Source organism: Panicum virgatum, chromosome 2K (assembly GCF_016808335.1).
Source record: "Panicum virgatum strain AP13 chromosome 2K, P.virgatum_v5, whole genome shotgun sequence".
Classification (NCBI taxonomy): domain Eukaryota; kingdom Viridiplantae; phylum Streptophyta; class Magnoliopsida; order Poales; family Poaceae; genus Panicum; species Panicum virgatum.
The window spans coordinates 67,359,955-67,382,487 of record NC_053137.1 but is presented as its reverse complement, the minus strand read 5'-3'; the positions used below and the strand labels follow the sequence as shown (position 1 = coordinate 67,382,487).

The 22,533-nt window shown below is 47.2% G+C and overlaps 2 protein-coding genes and 1 pseudogene across 3 annotated transcripts; 1 reads left to right on the top strand and 2 right to left on the bottom strand.

Moving 5' to 3' along the window:
- Positions 1–4,615: 4,615 nt before the first annotated feature.
- LOC120696263 lies at positions 4,616–6,246 on the bottom strand. 2 transcript variants are annotated; one of them, XM_039979385.1, is made up of 4 exons: positions 6,058–6,246; positions 5,445–5,576; positions 5,156–5,326; positions 4,616–5,084 (listed from the first exon to the last, which is right to left on the bottom strand). In XM_039979385.1, the coding sequence occupies exons 1-4, from the start codon at positions 6,139–6,141 to the stop codon at positions 5,052–5,054; spliced, it is 420 nt and encodes a 139-aa protein (XP_039835319.1). In that variant the 5' UTR covers positions 6,142–6,246; the 3' UTR covers positions 4,616–5,051. The 2 variants fall into 2 exon arrangements, with proteins under 2 accessions (XP_039835319.1, XP_039835318.1); XM_039979384.1 differs by having other exon boundaries at positions 4,616–5,046.
- Positions 6,247–7,529: 1,283 nt separating this feature from the next.
- LOC120695618 (collagen alpha-1(I) chain-like) lies at positions 7,530–7,967 on the top strand. Its single transcript, XM_039978817.1, has one exon. It carries the CDS (start codon positions 7,530–7,532, stop codon positions 7,965–7,967), a length of 438 nt encoding a protein of 145 aa, XP_039834751.1.
- Positions 7,968–17,427: 9,460 nt separating this feature from the next.
- Positions 17,428–18,543, bottom strand: LOC120696262 (annotated as a pseudogene).
- Positions 18,544–22,533: the final 3,990 nt, after the last annotated feature.

The window sequence follows — 22,533 nt, the reverse complement described above, 5'->3', positions numbered from 1 at the left end:
ATGGTTAGTATTTTTATATAAATAATAACATAAATAATATACTAATAATGATAGAAATAATAATTTAGAATTTTATATTGATGTTCTTTAAGATTTTATTATAACAATATAATTTTAATTCAGATTTGGGTTTATTTTAATTTTTTATTATGATATCATTGGATAATATATACGAAAATTTAGGGGGTTATTTGATATTATTTTATAATGGCATAAGTGGGTAATTTATATAAAGATTAGGGGATTACTTTAGATTATTTTTTATAATGGCAGAGGTGGGTAATTTAGATACATGTGTAGGGGGTTACTTTAGTTTACTTTTATAATGGCAAAGGTGGGTAATATATTAGAAAAAGATAACAGATCCAATGACTATTATGATTAGAGTTGCTGAATTGATGGCCAGATGTTTCTGATTTTTGTGAGAATTTGTAGGATTTCTCTATTTTTTTTAGACTATCCACCTAGGATCTTAGGTGGCATCACTTGGAGGCTTTAAAAGGAGCCTCCAATTAGTAATAACTAGTTGAATACCCCGCGCGTTGCTGCGGGATTTGTGGACAAAAATATTGAAGTTGAGTGTATTGAAAAGATGGAGATATGAAGTTGTAGTCAATTTTAGCATTGGAGATATATGACATGGTTGTATATAAGATATGCTTAAATACTAAAATTGAAGTACATATAAAAAATTCAAGTTGATGAAACTGATAAAAAGAGGAATCGTAATTGGTATGGTAAGATCACTTTAATTTTATTCTAGGAGAAAATGGAAAAAGTCTGCATCATTTTGTGAAGTGATTCGACTTTGTATCGACTCTTTGGCTAAGCGAAATTTAAGCAAATATTTTTTAAAATGAAATGTGAGGAATGCAGTTGTGTGTGAAATGTTGATAATTGGAAATATAGTTGTATCAAACAGTAAAATATTAAGGAGGAACCAAACATAGTGTCAATATTAGAACATAATGAATGAATGTGTGACATTGAAGAGAAGAGACCTGGAACAATCCTTCACGGTGCTCTTCCTGCATGCCACAGTGATGCAAGACAAAATTTAAGAGTAGCAAAACAGCTGGGGAAGGCAAGGAGCTACCAGAACCGAATGGAATAATGGAGTCGAAAGTGTGTGTAACGCTACGATGGCTTCGACTAAGCAAAATATATAGAGCATTGGGTTCTACAGATCATGAGGAATGGAAGGGGTGGTGGTGGTAGTGTATTGTTAGATAGAGAGACTTAAGGAAATGACAACTTGGATGATCAAGTTACAAACATGAGAGAAATGAAAAGACATAGTAAGGTGGATGAAGGAGTGCTTCTTCCATTGTTGGTGGCTCAATGGGGATTGTGAGAAATATAAATTAACATTTTCTAGTGGGATGCATCAATCTTAGAAGACAGAAATACCATAGGAGACTAATTGTTTTTCTTTTTGTTAACGTTTCCTAGTGGGATGCATCAATTTTAGAAGACAGAAATACCATAGGAGACTAATTGTTTTTCTTTTTGAAACAAATGTGGATTTATTTATTAATATTAGATAGACTAATATTTAATTGATAAATGAAAATAATGTTCATGAGACAATAATAAAAGAAAATAAAGGGAGGGGATTTAACATATGTATGTTGCATAGAGTAATATTTCATTAATAAATAAAAATTTGGCTGTTGGGCTTCTTCTTTATTTATACTTTTGATGAACCGCAACATATTGAAAAACATGACTGAGAGAAATAGAAATTATGACACTTAGTGGGTTGATGACATAACAACATGGCACTTAGGTGATATCCCACGCGTTGCTGCGGGATTTCTTAAATTTAACGTGAAATTTGAAAGTAGAAAAATTAAGATGATTGCATGACAACATTCACAAAAGAAGTCGATGGAAAACATAAATAGATGGCCCTAGTGGACGTTGATGTGGCATTTGATATAATGGATTCCTATATGATGCGGATAACTTGCATGTTAAGAGAAATAGAGCTAATGACTTTAGTAGGTGCCATCTATATAGGCTATATAGTTGATATGAATTTTACTTGCATGTTATTTTTTATCAAGATCCGGTAGAAATCGGTAAACTAATGTCAATAGAATATTTGATCACATTATAAAAGAATAGGTGCTCAAAGAAATAGAGTATGTATATGAGTTTTTACGTTAATAGATTAAAGATTAAAAGTATTGCAAAAATAGAGTATGTATATGACTTTACATTAATAGATTAAAGATTAAAAGTATTGCACATAGTAGAGATCATATGGACATTTTCTTATTTATTGAATCTCGTAAAAATTGATAAGCTAAAAGAAGAAACACCAATAGAATATTTGATCACATTATAGAAGAATAGGTGATGAAAAAATAGAGTATGTATATGATTTTATTTTAGTTAATTAAAGATTAAAAGTATTGCATATTGTAGAGATGACATGAACATTTTTTGTAATTAATAAGGTAGTTGAAAGTTAGGGGAACACTTAGTGGAGAATGATGTGGAAACCTTGCATGAAGAGTTGATGTGAATTTTACTTGCATGTTATTTTTTTATCAAGATCTGGTAGAAATCGATAAACTAACGTCAATATAATATTTGATCACATTATAAAAGAATAGGTGCTCAAAGAAATAGAGTATGTATATGAGTCTTTACGTTAATAGATTAAAGATTAAAAGTATTGCAAAAATAGAGTATGTATATGACTTTACGTTAATAGATTAAAGATTAAAAGTATTGCACATAGTAGAGATCATATGGACATTTTCTTATTTATTGAATCTCGTAAAAATCGATAAGTTAAAAGAAGAAACACCAATAGAATATTTGATCACATTATAGAAGAATAGGTGATGAAAAAATAGCGTATGTATATGATTTTACTTTAGTTAATTAAAGATTAAAAGTATTGCATATTGTAGAGATGACATCAATATTTTTTTAATTAATAAGATTGTTGAAAGTTAGTGGGACACTTAGTGGAGAATAATGTGGACATTTTGCATGAAGAGAGAAATAGTTAGTGGGCGCTATCTATATAGGATATATAGATAAGATAAGATAAGATAAGATAAGATAAGATAAGATAAGATAAGATAAGATAAGATAAGATAAGATAAGATAAGATACTACTACTAAAAATTTGCTTATTTAAGAACGGACAGATTTCCTAAACTTTAGGCCTTGGTATGCAGTCCTATGGGCCTCTGGAACAAAGTTTTTCGTAACGGCTTTTCTGTCCTTCAAAGACCCAATCAGCAAAATGCACCTATGTACAAAGTGGGCCCAGTTTGAAACGACCCACGATCTCAAAGAGGCCCATAGATGGACCACTTCAAAGTGGCGCCCCCAATTTCTGGTGGAAGAAAGCAAGAAGCCCAGTGCTGCTGGCTGCTCTTATATTCCTCTGTGTGCCGCCGCCGCCGCCGGTGCAGCGGTGCCACTGCGGCGGTGACCCGGCCCGCCGCTGATCTCCTAGCCAAGCCTCTCTCCTTCCCTCCTATGCTGCTGTCTGTCCAATGCAAACGACTCTGACCCAGGCAAGCGCTAAGCAAAATGGGAGCGCATGCATCCAGCTGATGGAATATAATGGAATTGGCTTGGTCTCGACTCAGATCAAGCTGAGAGCCAATGGCGAGATCCATGCTTCGGCTGCAAAAATGTCTGATCAGCGATCACGCTGTGACTAGTAGCTAGCTAGCGCAGAATCCCGTGGATGGACCAGACCAGTACCAGATTGTCGCTTCATGGGCAACACCTCACGCCTGCCAAAACCTGCCCGGCCGGCCTGCTGCTGCAAATAAGGTCGCTGGACCTATACATACTCAACCGGATGCATCGATCGATCGACCATCTCTGGCTGAAGTCTGAACCACGAGAGGACGACGACACTGCAACGTTGGTGGCTCCTTGGTTCAGACACCGGTAGGGCTGATCGAGATCGTATCTCCCTCTCGTGATCGATCCATTGCAGCAAGCAACGGCGCGCGTGTTGCTAGCAGCCAAGAACACCCAGCGGATATGATGAGCTGCGCTGGCCCTGACCACATGGACGCGGATGGATGGACGCACAATATTCTCTCTCGACCGATCGCGCGCGCCCCTCGAGACGCGTCCGCCGCAGCTAGCGGCCGGCGTTGTTCGGTCTGCGCGCGCGTTCCCGGCCAAGATGTCGCTGTCTCATTCGCAGCAACTGGTCACGAGCGCATAGTAGCCATGGGTGCCGAGCATGCTCCCCGGAAGGAACAGTGGCCGCATTCCATGGATGTTGGAGCCATCGTCCATGCATCTCGCTCCTTCTTTCAATTTGTTGCCAACCCATCCACTACTCGATCGAGCAGCTGGACGGCCCGGCCGGCCGCCTCATTGGATTCCTGCTAGCTGCTGCGTCAGCACCGTCCTGGCTGGCATCTCATATATATATATATATATAATGCTAATAAGGCAGCAGGTTATTTCTGGTATACAGCTGCGGTCGTTACTGCTGGAAATTAATCTGGAAGTAAGTACGAGACCAACAGTTTAACAGAGGAATACAAAGGACTGAATCATGTCTACAGTTTAACAGAGTTTGCTGTAGTGTCAGCAGGGAGTGGTTTCTGCTTCACCGTTAGTCAGAGAGGGAGAAACACGATCAAATTTAGTCATGATCAACACAAGGAAGGAACAGCGTACACATGTTACACCTTGCTGCTCCTGCTGGCTACCACGTACATACAATGCCCAACTAGCTAATAGTACACAGAGGAAACTAAATGTGTGCTGCAGGGTTTCTGAAGGCTGTTGTAGTTTTTCTTCAGATAATGTCGGATAGAACAGAACATGCATATATCAAGAGAAGGACGACTAGTTACGGGATCGGCAATGGCCGCACAACCGATCATGCGCGCGTGCCGACATGGACTATGGTGATGGTGAGTATTGCAACTCATCCAGGCCCTTGCTGCACTACTCATGTTGGCGACCGCCTTCCGAGCAGTTCCCGATGGCCCGGAGCACGGCTTGTTTGACGACATGCTCGTCCACATTCTTCACCTGGTTCTGCATCAGATTCCAGCAGCCGAGTGGATGCAAAACAACTGAACGGGATGAGCACCGGCATGGCTGGCTGAATTATGACAGGACATGATTGCGATCTTATCATCAGTACCTCTCCCCCAACAGCCTCGAGGCGGAATGTGTCTGCGCAAGACACCGTGGCTTCGAGTACGCTGAGGCCCAGCTCATCAAACGCCTCGAGGATAGAAACAAGCAGCCCGGGGCTGCTCTTGTCAGAGAACACGCTGACGAGGAACCCGTGCCCTAGGGTTTCTACAGTGACCTGCATTGATCGAATCGGATCGAGCAGGATGCTAATATAATTGTCAAGTACGTACCCAATAATAAGCACGAACACGCAAATAAAGAACATTGTTTGAAGTGTACTAGTATAGTATTACCGCCGTCGGGGAGGAGCTGTGCTTGAGCGCGCCTGCTTCTTCACACGCGATCTCCTGTTTGAGCCTGACGACCTTCTGCTTCAGTTCCTTGATGTACTCCGATGCGTCCAAGATTATGGAAGTATCGCTCAGCTGTGACAAGGAAAACAAATGCCATTCAGGTACTGTGATAATTTTGCCTAGATAGATTCTGCTTGATCCAGTTACATCCTGACACCTGTGTTCTAGGGAACATAAAGGATTGTTTCCTGGTTTATATTAGGACATCCAATCATAATTTTGAACTGCATGCTTCAGCCTAGTACGAGTGTCGAGCTCGATCTACTTGCTCTTTTGGTTACTAAACTATCACTATACAGTGTGGTGCGCTTATTTTATCCTTGCTGTACTGCTTCAGCAAACCGTTGAGATCGACCAAAGAAGCTTGAAGCGCTGCTGCTCAACCTCCAACATATATATATACGTACTACTAGCTAGGAAAAGAATATATAGGCAGATAGCTAGGAGATGAGTACATAGTAGCTAAGCTAGTACTGGTTGCAGGATGCTAATTAAGAAGCAACGAATGAATCGGGGCAACATTTGCACGAAGAGTAGCTAGTATGTTAATTACCGCTCGGGAGTGAGTGATGGATCGCAGGATCTGCAGCTTCTCATGTAGACCGGCTGCCGCTTTCTTGCTCTCCCTCGACATCATCTGCCGGCCTCTCTCCGTCCTCGATCTCTTTCACAGGATCCTCCCAAGTGCCTGTCTTCAACAGAGACAGACGGGATCGGACAACGAGCGCGGGCTGTTGCCTGCTTCAATTCAAAGGAGAGGATCCACAAGGCTAACTTGCCTTTTTATAGTCGCCCGCCCGTGGAGGTTCCCAGTTTGCCACTCACGTGACCTTATTGTTTTTCAGGGAAAACAGTGCGAAAAAAGAAGCAGGGAACTAATGACAATGCATGCAATCCGAGCCGGATGCATGGTTCATTTTTTTTTCTTTTGCGAGAATTTGTATATCTCGTGAGGACCGATTGACATATATTATGTTTGTGACCTTCTTATATATACCTAAATTAAATCACTTTGAACGGACCATTTACATTAAGGCCACGTAATCCGCTAGGGCTTATCGATTAATCCCCTCCTTAGACCATGTCTGGTTAATCCCCTCCGAAAAGAGATTGAGGCCTCGTTTCTCCGTTCTGCTGGCTGCTTCTCCAGCCAGCCAACAGTATTTTTCTCTTACACCAAACCAGCACCAGCCACCAGGCAGTAGTAATTTTCTCTCACAACAAACCAGCACCAGCCACCAGTCTCGGAGATGAGCATCTTGAACTTGTGAATGGTGCGGTGATGTGGTTTCTGCTACAATTAGAGTTTGTGCTTGGCGTGGTTGTGCTATTCGCAGTTAAGCCGCATTTTCGTCCTTGTGCTAGGATATGGTGTTGTTATATGTGGTTATGCACTTATGCCACAATTTGCCCTTGTGCTGGGGTGTGTTGTATGAGACCTAGTTTAGCTAGGTAGGTCAATCAAAGTTATATCCCGATTTTCCTAAAATTAACTGAGCATTAGGGTTTTGTCTCGTTTCCTTAAAAATAAAGCCTTTCATATGTGATTTGCCACCGCATTTGAATACAATTCACATGGGGATCTCCCCTTCTGTGACCCACTGCTAGAAAAAGGGGCATTCGTCCCTGACATTAGTACCGGCTGCGTTTTCAGCCGGTACTAATATATAATTTTAGTACCAGTCTTATAAAACAGTACCTCTGAGAACATTTAGTACCGGCTAAAATTATGAAACATAAATTTTACGGCAACATCTAGATTCCTTGGTGGCAATTTAGTACCGGTTGGAGGCTCCAACCGGTACAAAATTGCATAGATTAAATTTAGTATACATGCCGGTACATGAGTTCTCAAATTAGTATCGACTGGTGGCTCCAGCCGATACTACACACGGTCCACACACACTTTATTACCTGCACCTTATCCACCATCCTTATCCTTTCCCACCGCACGTCTCCTTCCTCCCACCCTCCTCTCTCTCTTCCCTCTCTCTTAGACTCTCACTAGCAAAGGGGCCGGAGGCCATGGAAGGCAAGGGAGCGCCGGACACGGGGCCACAGGGCAAAGGGGGCGGCGCGAGAGGGCCGGCGGCCGCCGGCACGCAAGGGGCGCGGAGGCCTTCCTTGGCCGCCGCCGGCGCGCGGAGGCCGCCAGCCCCCAAGGCCGCGGCACCGCGGGGCACCAGCTACCGCCGGCACGCGGGGGCGCGAAGGGCTCTGGCCACCGCCGGCACGCGAGCTGCGCGAGGAAGCCGGCCCCCAAGGGAGCCGGGCCGTCGGCACTTGGGGGCCTTCCCGGCCGCCAGCGACGCGCAGGGGGCGCGGAGGCCACCGGCCAAGGGCGCAGCACCGCCGGCCACCGCCGGCGCGCGGGTGGCGCGGAGGGCGTGGGGCCACCACGGGAGCGCGGCCGCCGACGAGCGGGGCCTTCCCCGGCCGCCAGGGAGCAGGGGGGCGGCATGAGGGGGCCTTCCCCTGTGGCTGTTGGCGCGCGGGAGGTGCGGAGGCCATCCTCAGCCGCCGCCGGCCCGCGGGGGCATCCAGGTTGCCAGCCACCAAGGGCGCGCAGGGAGCTCCATGTGACTTATGTGATTGTGAATTTTTTTTATTGTTGTGAAACTCTGACTTATTCATGTAAAATCTTTGATTGTGGTTCTTGTATTCTTGTAAAATTCGTAACTAATTCATGAGAAAGTTGTAAGTAGTTCGTGTAATTGTGAAATTTTTTGTTATTCTTGTGATTCATGGGATTGTGAATGGAGTGGTGGACGGTGCAGTGTGGGAAAGAAAAGAAAAGAAAATTTTGAGAAAAGAAAAGGAAAGGAAAAGGCTACCCGTGACGGGACTCTAGTAGTTTATGCCCTGTTTAGATCTTTATCCGTAAACGCAAAAAAAATGTTTACATCGAATGTTGGGACACATACATGAAGTACTAAATGAAGTCTATTTATAAAACTTTTTGCATGGATGGATTGTAAATCGCGAGACGAATCTAATGAGCCTACTTAATCTATGATTTTGTAACAGTGATGCTACAGTAATCATCCGCTAATTATGAATTAATCATAGATTAATTAGCATCATTAGATTCGTCTCGCGATTTACAACCCATCTATACAAAAAGTTTTATAAATAGACTTCATTTAGTACTTCAAATTAGCAAGATTTTAACGCAAAATTTTTACATGTAAAGAACTAAACACGGTCTTAGTACTGACCGGTACTAAACATTTCATTTAGTACCGGTCCCTCTGATCGCTACTAAATGCTGGCGCATTTAGTACCGACAGGCTGGTACCAGGGCGGGAGACCGGTACTAACATAGAGTTCCGGCCCGGTACTAGTGTGGAATTTTCTAGCAGTGACCATTCAAAAAAATATAATAAACCTCTTCAAATCGAACAAGCAGTGAGCAATTGTAGGCTTGCGCAGCAGCCATGCCACGGGCCACGCGGGTATCTAGCATGGGCGGGCCACAGCCCCTGTATTAATTTCTTGGCATACCCAATATTTAGAAAAAAATACTAATAAGTATACATAGATTTAAAGTATATATAATAGTCTTTCTAAATTATACTCTCGATCTAAATTATTATTTGGAGAGTCTTTTGCACAAAAATCATATTACCGGTGCAGGATGACGAAGAATCTGCCTGCGTGCTTGTGATCAAGTCATTAATTGCATGCATGGTCGTGGAGACGCAGGTCACAAGACGGATCATATATATCGACGGAGTCAAAACGTACCATGCATGGCTTAAATAGTTTGTTGCCTTATTAGCTTGCATTGTTGGCCTCCCAACTAGATTAAATAAAAGACACGCGGTGCTGCTGCTAGCTCGCTAGCTCGTTGTGACACCACGGCCCATGGCTTAATAGGATTAATAGGATACTCATACCAACAAGTTGCAACTTCTTTTCCGGAAGCCGGTCTCAAAAGAACTCCGAGGTTAAGCGTGCTTGGCCCGGAGAAATTTGGGGATGGGTGACCGACCGGGAAGTTCTTCCCGGGTGCGCACGAGTGAGGATAAAGTGTGCAGAAAAGACTGGTGTTGGTCTGTGAGGACAGTTTATGTCCTAGAAAGTAGCCAGATGTAAGCGGGCCCGGCCTCGGGGAGGCGGGACGTTACACTCGTCGATCGGGACGGTCACAAACATCGATCTGCCGTGCCGTGCGTGCTTGTTGGCGACGTGATCGACGTGGTCACGTTCCTGAAGAACCGCTCCACGATCCTATTCCCATGGATCACGTCGGCCCGTTAGGCTAGTTAGTTAGAGCTGCCTTTGTGCTTGTGTACATGTATATAAACATTGCCAGGAGATCAATACAAGTTGCGTTGACACTCCAATCCTCCTTTATGGTATCAGATGGGAAATTCGACGATTTTGTTAACCCATTCTCGTCGCCTTCCGTTGCCATGGATGTCAGCTCCACCTCTAGCTCCACTGCGCAATCCCCGGATCCCATCGGCGATCTCCTTCGCCGTGCCAACATGGGACCGCCTCCCCCTCCACCCAACCCTACTGTCTCCCTCGCCCAGATCCAGTCGGTGAACATTCGAGCTCATGTTCCCATCGTTCTCGATCTGGAGAACACCTCCTACTCCCAATGGCGGCGCCTCTTCGACACGGTCTTCGGCAAGTTCGGCCTCCGCGACCACGTCGACACCGCCGCCACTCCTCGTTTCTCCGACTCTGAGTGGGCCATGATCGACGAGTGCATCATCAACTGGCTCTACACGACGATCTCCACTGACCTCCTCGACGCCGTCATGGAGAAGGACGACAACACGCTCGCCGTCTGGACCGCCATCGAGGAACTCTTCCACGACAACCGCCTCACCTCGAGTCGGAATTTCGTTCCCTCATGGAGGGCGATCTTCCCATGCTTGAGTACTACTCCCAACTGAAGGTGCTGGCAAGCAAGCTCGCAGACGTCGGTCATCCTGTTCGTGAGGACAATCAAGTGGTGAACCTCCTGCACGGCCTCAACCCTCGCCTTCGCCACATAATCTCCTCCATCCAGGCGCAAGATCCCCTACCCTCCTTCCGCAAGGTGCGCTCTCAACTTCGTCTTGAGGAGAAGAGTCTCCAAAGCCAGGAGAAGCAGTTCGGCGCCGGCGCTCAGGCTCTCTACGCCGGGCGCCCCTCGTCGTCCTCGACTCTGACCCCTTCCACTGGAGCCTCCAAGAAGAAGAAGAAGAAGAACAAACCTGCGTCCTCCACCGGCGGTGGCACTTCCTCTCCGTCTCCTGCCTCCGGTGGTGACGCCGGTGGCGGCGGCAATTCCAGCCGCTCTCCGGCTCCCTCCGTGGCTCAGTGGCAGGCCGGGTTCAACCCCTGGACCGGCATGGTGCAGGCCTGGCCCATGCCATTCCGCATCCCAGCCGCTGGGGTTCATGGGCCTCGACCCAGGCTGCCACCGCAACAGGCCTTCGTGGCTCAGCAACACTGGCAGGCGGCCCACCCCCCTTCAAACAGGAGCGATGTCTCTCTCTCCCGCCTTCAGCGCCCCAGGCCTGGGATCACAGCGCACTCCTCGCCGTGCTGAACCACATCGCTGCCAACTCCGGTGGTGGCACCTCCGACTGGTACCTCGACACTGGAGCGTCATACCAGGACTGGTACCTCGACACTGGTACCTCCCACATGTCGTCCAACCCTGGTACCCTTCGTTCCACTTCTCCTTCTACTCTCTCCTCTTCCATTCTTGTTGGCAACGGAGCTTCCCTCCCTGTCACACATACTGGCACTTCTTCCATTCCCACCTCTCAGCATGCTTTTCATCTCAGTAATGTTCTTGTCTCTCCTGATTTGATTAAGAATCTTGTCTCCGTTCGTGCCCTTACTCGCGATAATGCTGTTACCGTTGAATTTTACTCCTCTGGCTTCTCGATCAAGGATCTTCATACCAGGGCGGTGATTCTGCGCTGTGACAGCACTGGTGATCTCTACCCGCTGCACTCGACTCCAGCCCTCCTCACCGCATCCACTTTGTTCGACTTATGGCATCAGCGGCTTGGGCACCCCGGCTGGCATGTTCTTCCTTCCATGCCTGACTCCTTTGATTTCAGTTGTAATAAATCTAGCATTCACCTTTGCGATGCTTGTCAACTTGGAAAGCACACTCGGTTGCCTTTTACTCCTTCCAATTCGGTTTCCTATTTTCCTTTCCAACTATTACATGCCGATGTTTGGACATCTCCAATAGCAAGTGTTTCTGGGTTTCAGGGTTTCAGTTTTATCTTGTTATTTTGGATGATTACACTCATTATGTATGGACGTTTCCCTTGCGGCGCAAATCCGATGTTACACCGACACTGCTCTCGTTTCATTCGTATGTTTGCACCCAATTCCAACGTCCCATAGTTGCTTTTCAAACCGATAATGGAAGGGAATTTGACAACTTTACCTTGCGCACTTTCTTCGCCTCCCATGGAGTTTCTCTGCGGTTCTCTTGCCCCTACACTTCCCAGCAAAATGGCAAAGCTGAGCGCACTCTCCGTACACTAAACAATGGTGTGCGCACCTTGCTTTTCCACTCTGATGTGCCAACTGTGTTTTGGGCCGAAGCTCTTGCAACAATGACGTATCTCCTGAACCGTCGCCCATGCACTGGTACTTCGCCTTTGACACCGCACCAGCTTCTCCTCGGAACACCACCAGATTACAATCTCCTTCGAGTTTTTGGCTGTGCCTCCTATCCTAACCAGACCGCCACCACACCCAACAAACTCTCCCCTCGCACGACTCGCTGTATCTTCTTCGGGTACTCACCAGATCACCGCGGCTACCGCTGCTATGATCCAGGAACACGACGTGTACTGACCTCCCGTCATGTCGTGTTTGACGAGCACTCTTTCCCGTTTCGTGCTACGCATACGCCCACGACGTCCACCGCTCCCATGCGGTCGCTCGATCCTGTCTCCATCGTGGCTAACCCTTTGCAGGTTCACTAGCCTAGCCGCATCGCGTTCCCGAGGCCACCACGGTGTCGTGGTCCGGTACGTGCACCGGAGTCTTCCTCCTCCATCGTGATGAGACCGGCCTCGACGCCCTCGACGCCAACAGCGCAGCATCAGCCCTCGGAACCAGCCACGACGCCGGCGAGCCCTTCCCCAGCATCTACGTCGCGTGCACCTGTGGCGGCCTCGACGCCCTCGACGTCCCCCTCGCCAGCTTGGGACACGGCTCCATCCTATGACCGTACGCCTACGCCGCACCGGTGTCCCACCCGGACGCACCACCGACACGATCCGCGATGACGACCGCTGCACCAGTACCTTCCACGTCCTCGATGTCACTAGCCACGGTTCCACCGCAACATCACATAGTGACCCGCGGACGCGCTGGCATCGTCAAGCCGAACCCACGCTATGTGTGTGCTGCCACGACAGCCATCTCCCCGATCCCGATGTCCGCACGAGCGGCCCTTCGTGATCCGAACTGGAAGGCAGCCATGGACAATGAGTACGCGGCTCTCATCGCCAATCATACCTGGGAACTTGTTCCCCGGCCACCTGGTGCGAACGTCGTCACCGGGAAATGGGTGTTCCGCGTCAAGTACAAACCCGACGGCTCCCTCAATCGTTACAAGGCGCGGTGGGTGGTCTGAGGCTTCTCTCAGCGTCTGGGCATCGACTTTGGCGAGGTGTTCTCGCCCGTCGTGAAGCCGGCAGCCATCCGCACGGTATTGGCGCTCGTTGCTTCTCGCGGCTGGCCAGCACGGCAACTGGACGTCTCCAACGCCTTCCTCCACGGCAATCTCTCCAAGCGCGTGTACTGTCAGCAGCCGGTGGGCTTCGTCGACCCCAGCAACCCCGACGCCGTCAGCCTGCTGTCCAAGAGTCTCTACGGGCTCAAACAGGCACCGCGCGCTTGGTACGAGCACTTCACCGGGTACATCTCCACGATCGGGTTCAAACCGACGCGCTCCGACACGTCGCTCTTCGTTCTTCGTCGGGGCCGCGACATGGCGCTCCTTCTCTTGTACGTCGACGACATGATACTCACGGCCTCTTCATCGGCTCTTCTTTTGCAAATTGTCGCTGAGCTACAAGCAGAGTTCGCTGTCAAGGACATGGGAGACCTCCACTTCTTCCTCGGAGTTGAGGTAACTCGGTCAGCCAGTGGTTTTCACTTGTCTCAAGCCAAATACGCTGAAGAATTACCTGATCGTGCTGGGATGTCAAATTGTTGGCCTATATCCACGCCAATTGATGTCAAGCCGAAGCTGTCCGCCAGCGCTGGCGAGCCAGTATCAGATCCATCGGAGTACAGGCAAATTGCTGGAGCTTTACAATGGCTGACCATCACACGGCGGGACATTGCTCACGACGTTCAACAAGTATGCTTGGACATGCCCGATCCGCGCGACAGCCACCTGGCCCTTGTCAAGCGTGTTCTTCATTACGTGCAAGGGATAGCTGACCACGGCCTGCATATCCCAGTCTCCAAGTCGCTTGACATCGTCGCGTACTCGGACGCCGACTGGGCAGGCTGCCCGGACACACGGCGCTCGACGTCCGTTACTGCATCTACCTTGGCGATGCACTAGTATCCTGGTCCTCCAAACGCCAGGCTACTGCATCGTGTTCCAGCGCCGAGGTGGAGTACAGAGCCGTCGGAAATGCCGTCTCGGAGTGCTGCTGGCTGCGTCAACTGTTGGGAGAGCTGTCCGTTCCGGTGGAGAAGGCAACTCTGGTGTATTGTGACAATATCTCCTCGGTGTACATGGTGTCAAATCCAGTTCATCATCTGCGAACAAAACACATCGAGCTCGACATACATTTTGTTCGTGAGAAGGTGGCTGTTGGAGACGTTCGAGTTCTACATGTTCCTACAAGCCAATAATATGCAGATATCATGACTAAAGGCCTACCAAGTTCAGTGTTTCAGGAGTTTCGATCCAGTCTTGGCATCTCGGCGAATGATGCTGCGACTGCCGGGGGGGGGGGGGGGTGTTGGCGACGTGATCGACGTGGTCACGTTCCTGAAGAACCGCTCCACGATCCTATTCCCATGGATCACGTCGGCCCGTTAGGCTAGTTAGTTAGAGCTGCCTTTGTGCTTGTGTACATGTATATAAACATTGCCAGGAGATCAATACAAGTTGCATTGACACTCCAATCCTCCTTCAGTGCTCACATGGCCTGGTGGTGGATCGTATTGCTCAATTCGTTGTCCCGTGATCGTGGAGCGAGGCGTACACGCGGTTTAGCTCCACTACTCCGGCCGGGCCGATCGATATGATCCATCGCAAGCAGCACGCAGCAGAGGGCTTAGCTGCTAGCCACTGAATTAATCTTCACATGCCGGATCGAGTCCGCGCGCGACATATAAATATCGCCTAGCTTGTTTTTCAGTCCTGGACGCGCCCAAGCCCATCGATCGAGGAGCTATAATGAATGCCTGAATGGAATAATGGCACGCGGCATGCATGAATATATAATATAGCAGTGTGTTTGTGTATCCTCAATTGGTTTCTCTCACAACAAATCAGCACCAGTCATTACATATGCTATGATTTGTCAATACAGTTTGTATGCAGATTCCAATCCAACATGCAGACGATCGATCAGAGATATGGAAAGGGAGAGCTATAGCGTCGCGTGCATTATATTGGCCTGCTGCTCCTAGGGCTGGAGCGGATCGGAGCAGGGGTGGATCCAAAGGGGGGACTAGGGGGATCAAGCCCCCCTACCTCCCCAACATCAATGAATACCTCCCTAAGCCTCTCCTTTCATTTTTAGGAAAAAATTATAAAGAAGAAGAAGAAAAGAAGAGGAGAAAGAAGATGAGAAGAGAGATGAGTCCCCTCTAGATGTATTTGTTAGATTCGCCACTGGATCGGAGCAAGCAACAGACAAGTGTGGCCGGCTACGTACGTACGTTTGCCTGAGACGTGGAGTTTTGTGTCTCGTGACCTCGGACTGTTCTTGGGATATATATATATATATATATATATATATATATATATATATATATATATATATATATATATATATATATATATGCCACACGCGGTGAGCAAATGCCTGCCCCCGGCCCATTCATATATTCGCAAATTCATTCATACTTTTGTTTTGTCTTGTTCATTATTATAATTATAATATATACTATATATGTGTGTGTGATCGTCCGCGTATATATATGGTGTGTGTTTGCTCCTTGCTTTGAATTTGATTCAAATCGCAACAGTACAAATTAATTAATAAGTAGGCGCCATCTCGATCTGCAAACCGTTTTGAATCCTCCGCCGCATATATATGCGCGGTCAAGTCATAGGATGCCTTCCTTCCACTATATATATCGATCCATCTGCTAGCTAGCTAGCTGCATGCGCTGCCTAGCTCTCCTTATTCCCTGGTAGAACCCCTAGCTTATTAGCTAGTACGTACAAATAAATTAAATTCACATGCGATTAACGCAGTACATAGTTTGGGCTCACACACAACCAACCGCCGTATCATTAATTCAATCGCTAAAATATAGTATATCAAGGCGTTCGTTTTTTTTTCAAGTAAAATATCAAGACGTTCGTACAATGCCAGCCGGTGGATGACAACGCCTTCTAGCCCTGCACGGGCATGCCAGCCATCATGCACCCATGGGTGAGTTGGGCTTGTTTCGGTGTTAGCTAGCTGCGCTACAATTCGGCCCATTCTGTGGCATCCAACGCTGATAGGCCGGGCCGCCCGTCATCACTTGATGGAGAGCGAGCAGGAGGCCCAACAATGAGGGGCCCATGAGCAGGTGTCTGGAGTTTTCTTTTGGCAAAAGTCTATTTTACCTCCTCCAACTATCATCAAAGTTTGGTTTTCCTCCTACAACTATAAAACCGGGTATTTCACCTCCCTCAACTTTTCAAACCGTCCATTTTACCTCCCCCGAGCGGTTTTGAAGACTGTTTGCTACAGTAACCGTAGTTTTGTCTTTTCTTTTTTTAAAAAATTTCAGTTGAATCTTTAAAAAATCATAGTAAATCACAAAAAAATCATAAAATAGAAAATCCAATTTTGTTGGACTCCAAATGAGTAGATATACGCAGTGAATATATTATATGGTATAATTTAGTACAATTTTTTTACTGTAACTTTAGATATATACTTTTCTGTAATTAATTTATAGCTACAGTTTTTGTCGTCCCATTATGGTGAAATTTTTATGGTGAGCTAATCATTATATGATTGAGCTGTAGTAAAAATTTTATGATTATTAGATCATGTTTGACTGATCTATAGATTTATCTATATAAACTAGATAAATCTATAGAAAAATCTAGACGAATCTATAGATAAATCTATAACTCAGTCATACATGATCTAATAATCATAAAATTTTTACTATAGCTCAATCATATAATGATTAGACCACCATAAAAATTTCACCATAATGGGACGACGAAAACTGTAGCTATAAATTAATTACAGAAAAATATATAGAAAAATATATATCTAAAGTTATAGTAAAAAAATTGTACTAAAGTATACCATATAATATATTCACTGCGTATATCTACTCATGTGGAGTCCAACAAAATTTGATTTTCTATTTTATAATTTTTTTGTGATTTACTATGATTTTTCAAAGATTCAACTGAAATTTTTTAAAAAAAGAAAAAGACAAAATTACGGTTACTGTAGCAAACAGTCTTCAAATCCGCTCGAGGGAGGTAAAATGGACGGTTTGAAAAGTTGAGGGAGGTGAAATACCCGGTTTTATAGTTGTAGGAGGAAAACCAAACTTTGGTGATAGTTGGAGGAGGTAAAATAGACTTTTGCCTTTTCTTTTCCCCTACTACCATGCTGTTTGTATTCTCTTGGAATAGAACAGTTACCAAGGTTGCCTAATATTACGTTGATAAAGATTAAACAAGTTATATCCAGATTGGTTGCATATAACAGCCACCAACTTTATTGAATGGCATTTTCGCATTGAGCACCAATTGGCTGTTGTATTGAAATTTTACTGTTCAGAACGAATGAACTCAATCTGTAAATGTGAAAGCTAAACTGCTTCTTTATTGTGTTCAATTTACAGAGTCCAGATGCGTGTGTAACAACAGTAGCAGTTACGTAGAACGTGCACGCTGCAAGTCTCTCTTGAGTCTTCAGCTTCCCCAGGCCGGCCTGCTCCCAGCGCCGTCCCCTGCTTGTTGGCGGCGCGCCCGCATCTCGGCGAGCGCGCGGGAGTCCGGCCACTCAGGGTTCCCGCGCGACGCGGCCTCCCGGAACATGGCCTCGGCGCGCGCCAGCGAGTCGTCCGCCGTGTCCTCCACCACCCGGGCCGCCACGTCCGCGTACCGGTCCGTGGCACTGCCGTCCGTGGCGCGCGTGATGGGCTTCCTCGTGTCGGCCAACTCCACCTCCGCCAGCGGCGACGGCTTGTGCGTCCGGTAGTACTCCCGGTCCTCCTCCCTCACCTTCCGCGCCGCGGACTCCTCGCCGCCGGGCGTCGCCTCCTCGCGCGAGTCGGCGGACAGCCGCCGCTTCTGCGTCAACGACGAGGCTCCCGTCGGGTCGGCGAGCTCCTGATGTGTTCCCCCCAGCTTGCCGCCGGACGGCGCGAACGGCGGGACGCGTTCCTTGGCGCCGCCGGGAGCCGGCGTCGGCGTCGGCGCGTGCTTGCCGTGGCCTCCTCGGCGCCGGAGAACCTCGGGGCGCGTTCGGGGTAGTCGTCGCTCGGCGCGTCGCCGGAATACAAGGCGGTGTCACCGGCGCCACCGGCTTCCGTCGAGGCGGACAGGAGACGGCGGTGCAGCACGGCCAGGAGCTGGCTGCGGTGGGTGGCGGACGGCCTCGAGGCCATCAACCGGAGAGCTCGCGCCGTTGCCATCCTAGACAGCACTGGATGTCTGCTGGATAGTTCTTTCCAAGAAAAACAAGAAGAAGTTGCCTTTGGATGTCAGCTTAACGCCTTTATTGGTTTGTCTGCTCGATCGGTGAGCGGCGGCGAGGACGGCGCTCGACGGCTTATATAATCGGCGGTGCGCCGTGCGGACAGGTGGGGGAGCGGCGGACGCGTGGAGGGTTCTGGAGGGTCGGGAACGATGCGGAAGACACGAGTCGGCTGCGATGCGGAGAAAGACGCATCGCCCTCTCGCTGGAACCTGCCGGAAGAACACGAGGTGATCGGTCGCGGCGGCAGGTTGCATTGGGCCTGCAATGCAAATCGATCTTGGGCTAGCATTTCTACCGGGCCTTATTTTTGTACCCATTCACGAGATGCGACCATAAAAGACGGCCCAGCGAAGATGACAGCACGGCGGCGGCCTGATATATGGGTCCATCGATTTTGGACTTTTGGTTCAGGTTCGGAGCGGCGGCCGCAGCCCGCAACTCGCAGCCTTGATGCTCGCACTCTCCAGCATTTTTCTTTTCGAGACCACTGTGATTCTGTGAACGCACAGCACTGGACAGCACATCCAACAGCGTCGGAGTCGGGTCCCAAACGACAAGTGCTGGAGGCCAAACAGTGGCGGCTGAGTGAGTTGCGCCGCCGCATGCATGGCCCGCCGGCCACCGTCGCCGGTGGGCTCAGCCGCGCCGAGAAAAAGCTGGAGGATGCAGTGTGGACAAGCTGCAGGCAGGCGCGCAGCTGCGGTAGTTGTCGGTGACGCTCTGGATGCTATATAGTACTGTAGCTAGTTGTCGTGGAAGGAAATAAGGAATGCTGACTGTAACTACTACTAGCTTGCAATGCCTGTCAGCTGCTGTTAAACTCTGGTTGATATCGACGCAAATTTCCATTGTTAGTATGGTGCGCAGCTCTCTGGCGCATGCCCGCATCTTCCTTCTGCTGATTGGGCGTTTCTGAATTTACTATTACAATTGGATCGATTTCTTCTGTATCGGCAGGGGAGATTTAAAACTTGCATGTAATATATATATATATATAACCTCAGCAGCCATGGATCCTTAACCGCCATGGCAACCAAAGACGGCCGGAGAAGATTGACGCCACGCCACAAGTGGCGTATCCCAGAGTCCAGAGACCAGACGACGGCTATGCGCGACGCCGCGGCCGGAACCCCATACACCCACCGCACCGCCGGCACATACATGCTCGCAGTCGCATGCTGCAACTCATCCCACCGACGACGGCGTGTCACTCACCACTGCCGCCTGTCGGCCCATCGCGTCGATGCTTCACGCGTGTGGGAAGTGCCGTCACTTTCGTGCAGCCGAGCTCCACCCGCGTCTCATCTTCTCGCCGGCCCTGGTTCCAAACTTTTTTCAGAAGTCTCTATCATATCAAAAGGATCTTACTATTTTATATTATTAAATAAAATCTGTTTATAAATATTTTTTGACGGCTGAGTGCTTTTTCGCGAGACGAATCTAATGAGCCTAATTAATTCATAATTTGCTCTACAGTACCATTCGCTAATCATAGATTAAGATACATCATTAGATTCGACTCGCAGTTTAGCCATAAGATTCTGCAGTTAGTTTTATAATTAATATTTATTTAATACTTATAAATACTAAAAAGTCTCTGGGACTTTTTAAGTCCCTATTCCCAAACACCCCTCTATGTATATGTATATGTAATATAGCTTGTGACCGGCACCGGACGACGAGCACATCCGATCCATCGGACAGCTAGCCTGCAGTGGCCTGATGGCCTGCTGGCCTGGCCGGCCGCGTCGACAAAATAAAGCTGCCTGCTGCAGGTCATAGCTTATTTATGGCTCAAGATGTATGGACAGGCAGCAGGCAGCCACGCTGCTCACCTGCACCGTTGCATTGTGCGGCCTGCACATACATCTGCATGCATGTGAGCGCCGGTGCTTGTGTTGCTGGATCGAGCCAAGCATCTTCAACAGATTACTCATAATCTATATTCAAAATATACTCTCTCTCTCTCTCCATTATTAATTGGACATGGCGGTGATGTGGATTATGCCTTTGGCATGATGAGGGGACATACGACACATATGTTTTGCTTATGCTGCTGCACATTGAAGTCGGATGATATTGCACGCAGTTCGTCTTATGAACAAACGATAGTATCTTAGTCAAGAAATTCATTTGGATATTATTACTATTCGGAAGGATGTTCTCTGTCAGCTTTGGAATATCTTAATCATGCTTGTCCCATGATAAAATCATATATTATTATGATTTTAGTATTGAGAAGAGGGATGAGTAATCTGTTGGAGATGCTATAAGGTCCCATGGCATCGTGTCTGTGGACTGTGGTTGGTGTATCTCTCACTCTCTGTGTCGTCCACGGCTGGTGGATGACGTTCTTGCAGGCCGTGTGTGCAGGTGACCGATTCCAAAGCGTAGTAAGCTGCATGTTCGTAGTGCATGCCATACATATTCAGACAGTCCTCCGCAGCATGCTGATCTTGGCCCTGTGGCTGTGGGCACCCACGGCCGCCGGTTTCTTATCTTGCAGAGTTCCTACCTACCATCTCCGCGTACGCGGGGTCCGGTAATGCTAGCCTCGATCTGAAAATATATGACAGCCCATCGACCGGACCGGACCGGAGCCAAAGGGGAAATGGAATCTTGCGTTACTGTGCACAAACATGCATGTTCATCTTGTTTCATCTTCTGGACGATCCATAGTTACACAATGCATCGCTCAGTTCCTCTGTCGTCCTGCGTGCACCGGACTTGCAGCGGATTCAGTCCCCGTGCGGTGAACGTGGCTGACCACTACAGTCTGAACATTTCTACCGATCATGCATGCGACATGATGCCCAAATACTTTTTTTTTTGAATCGATGCCCAAATACTTAATGCTGCAGAAAATTACTCACAGGTCCATCTAACCTTGCGGAGCTTGTCACAACACATGCCGTCGTGGATCGAGGAGAACATGCATGCTGGCTCCCTTTCACGTGTCCGTTTTGACATTTGTGCTGGCAGGAACAGCATTTGTATTTTGTACCCTCAATAAGTCAAAGACCCGAGTACCTAAACAGATTTCCTAAGTAGAAATAACATCCTATAGCACCGCACACATCACCCGTGGGGTGTATTTTGGCATCTCTGCAGTCTGCAGTTTGTGGCTCGTGACACACGGGGCGGTAGTCCGGCACCTTGAGTACCTGTGTGTTCCTGCTTTAAACTGTTGATGGTCTTTGGTAGTTGCACAAGCTGTAGAGCGGGGGAACATTGGAAATTTGGAATGCTAGTGGCGAGTGGCCTAGTTTTTTTTTCTTTCATTTTCTTTAAGACGGCCATATATTATATTGAGACAGCTTGCATCTTTCTTTATAACACTAGCCTATCAACCCGTGCTCCCGCACGGGCTAATTAGAATTAATATAAAAAAACTTATAGCTAATAATTATAATTATCTCTATTTCACGTTCTCTTTCATCTATTAAATATTCTAACACATGCTCTAAAATACATATTTATCATGGGAACATATCAGGTGCAAACCAATCTCTCCGTGCAAACCGTGCAAACTTCAATCTGGACCACCGGATCAACATCCAAGGGGCATGGGGATTGGATAATTTTACAGTTAACTGCACGCCCTTGGATTGAGTAATTACACTTTTGCAAATTACCCCTCCCACCCCCGCGCCCTCCCCTTAGATGTTAATCCGATTGCCTAGATTGAAGTTATTGATTTGCACCTGATATTCTCATTTATCATTATCTACTTGCAGTGGATCTCATTTCGTAACGCACGTCTATATGTGTTTGGTATATGTTAATTGAAGCGTTTGTTTGTGAATTGGTATTCTTATCTCTTACATCATACGTCAATACATGGTAACACGTATGATGGATAGCAATTTTACATAAACGATAACATAAATGCTATATTAATAATGATAGAAATAGTAATTTAAAAATTTAGATTGGTGCTCTCTAATATTTTGTTGTACTTATAGAATTTAGATTCAAATTTAGAGTTGCTTTAACTTTTTATAATAACATAATTGGATAATTTATATGCAAATTTGTGAGATTATTTATAATGGCATAGGTCGGTAATTTACACAAAGATTAGAGGGTTGCTTCAGATTTTTATTATAATGACAGAGGTGGGTAAT

Excerpts from the sequence above, each read along its gene's own strand:
- LOC120696263 (XM_039979384.1), bottom strand. The coding sequence starts at position 6,141 with ATGATGTCGAGGGAGAGCAAGAAAGCGGCAGCCGGTCTACATGAGAAG. Across the intron at positions 5,327-5,444 it reads ACAGCTCCTCCCCGACGGCG|GTCACTGTAGAAACCCTAGG; the intron begins GTAATACTATAC and ends CGATCAATGCAG. Across the intron at positions 5,047-5,155 it reads TCGAGGCTGTTGGGGGAGAG|AACCAGGTGAAGAATGTGGA; the intron begins GTACTGATGATA and ends AATCTGATGCAG.
- LOC120695618 (XM_039978817.1), top strand. The coding sequence starts at position 7,530 with ATGGAAGGCAAGGGAGCGCCGGACACGGGGCCACAGGGCAAAGGGGGC.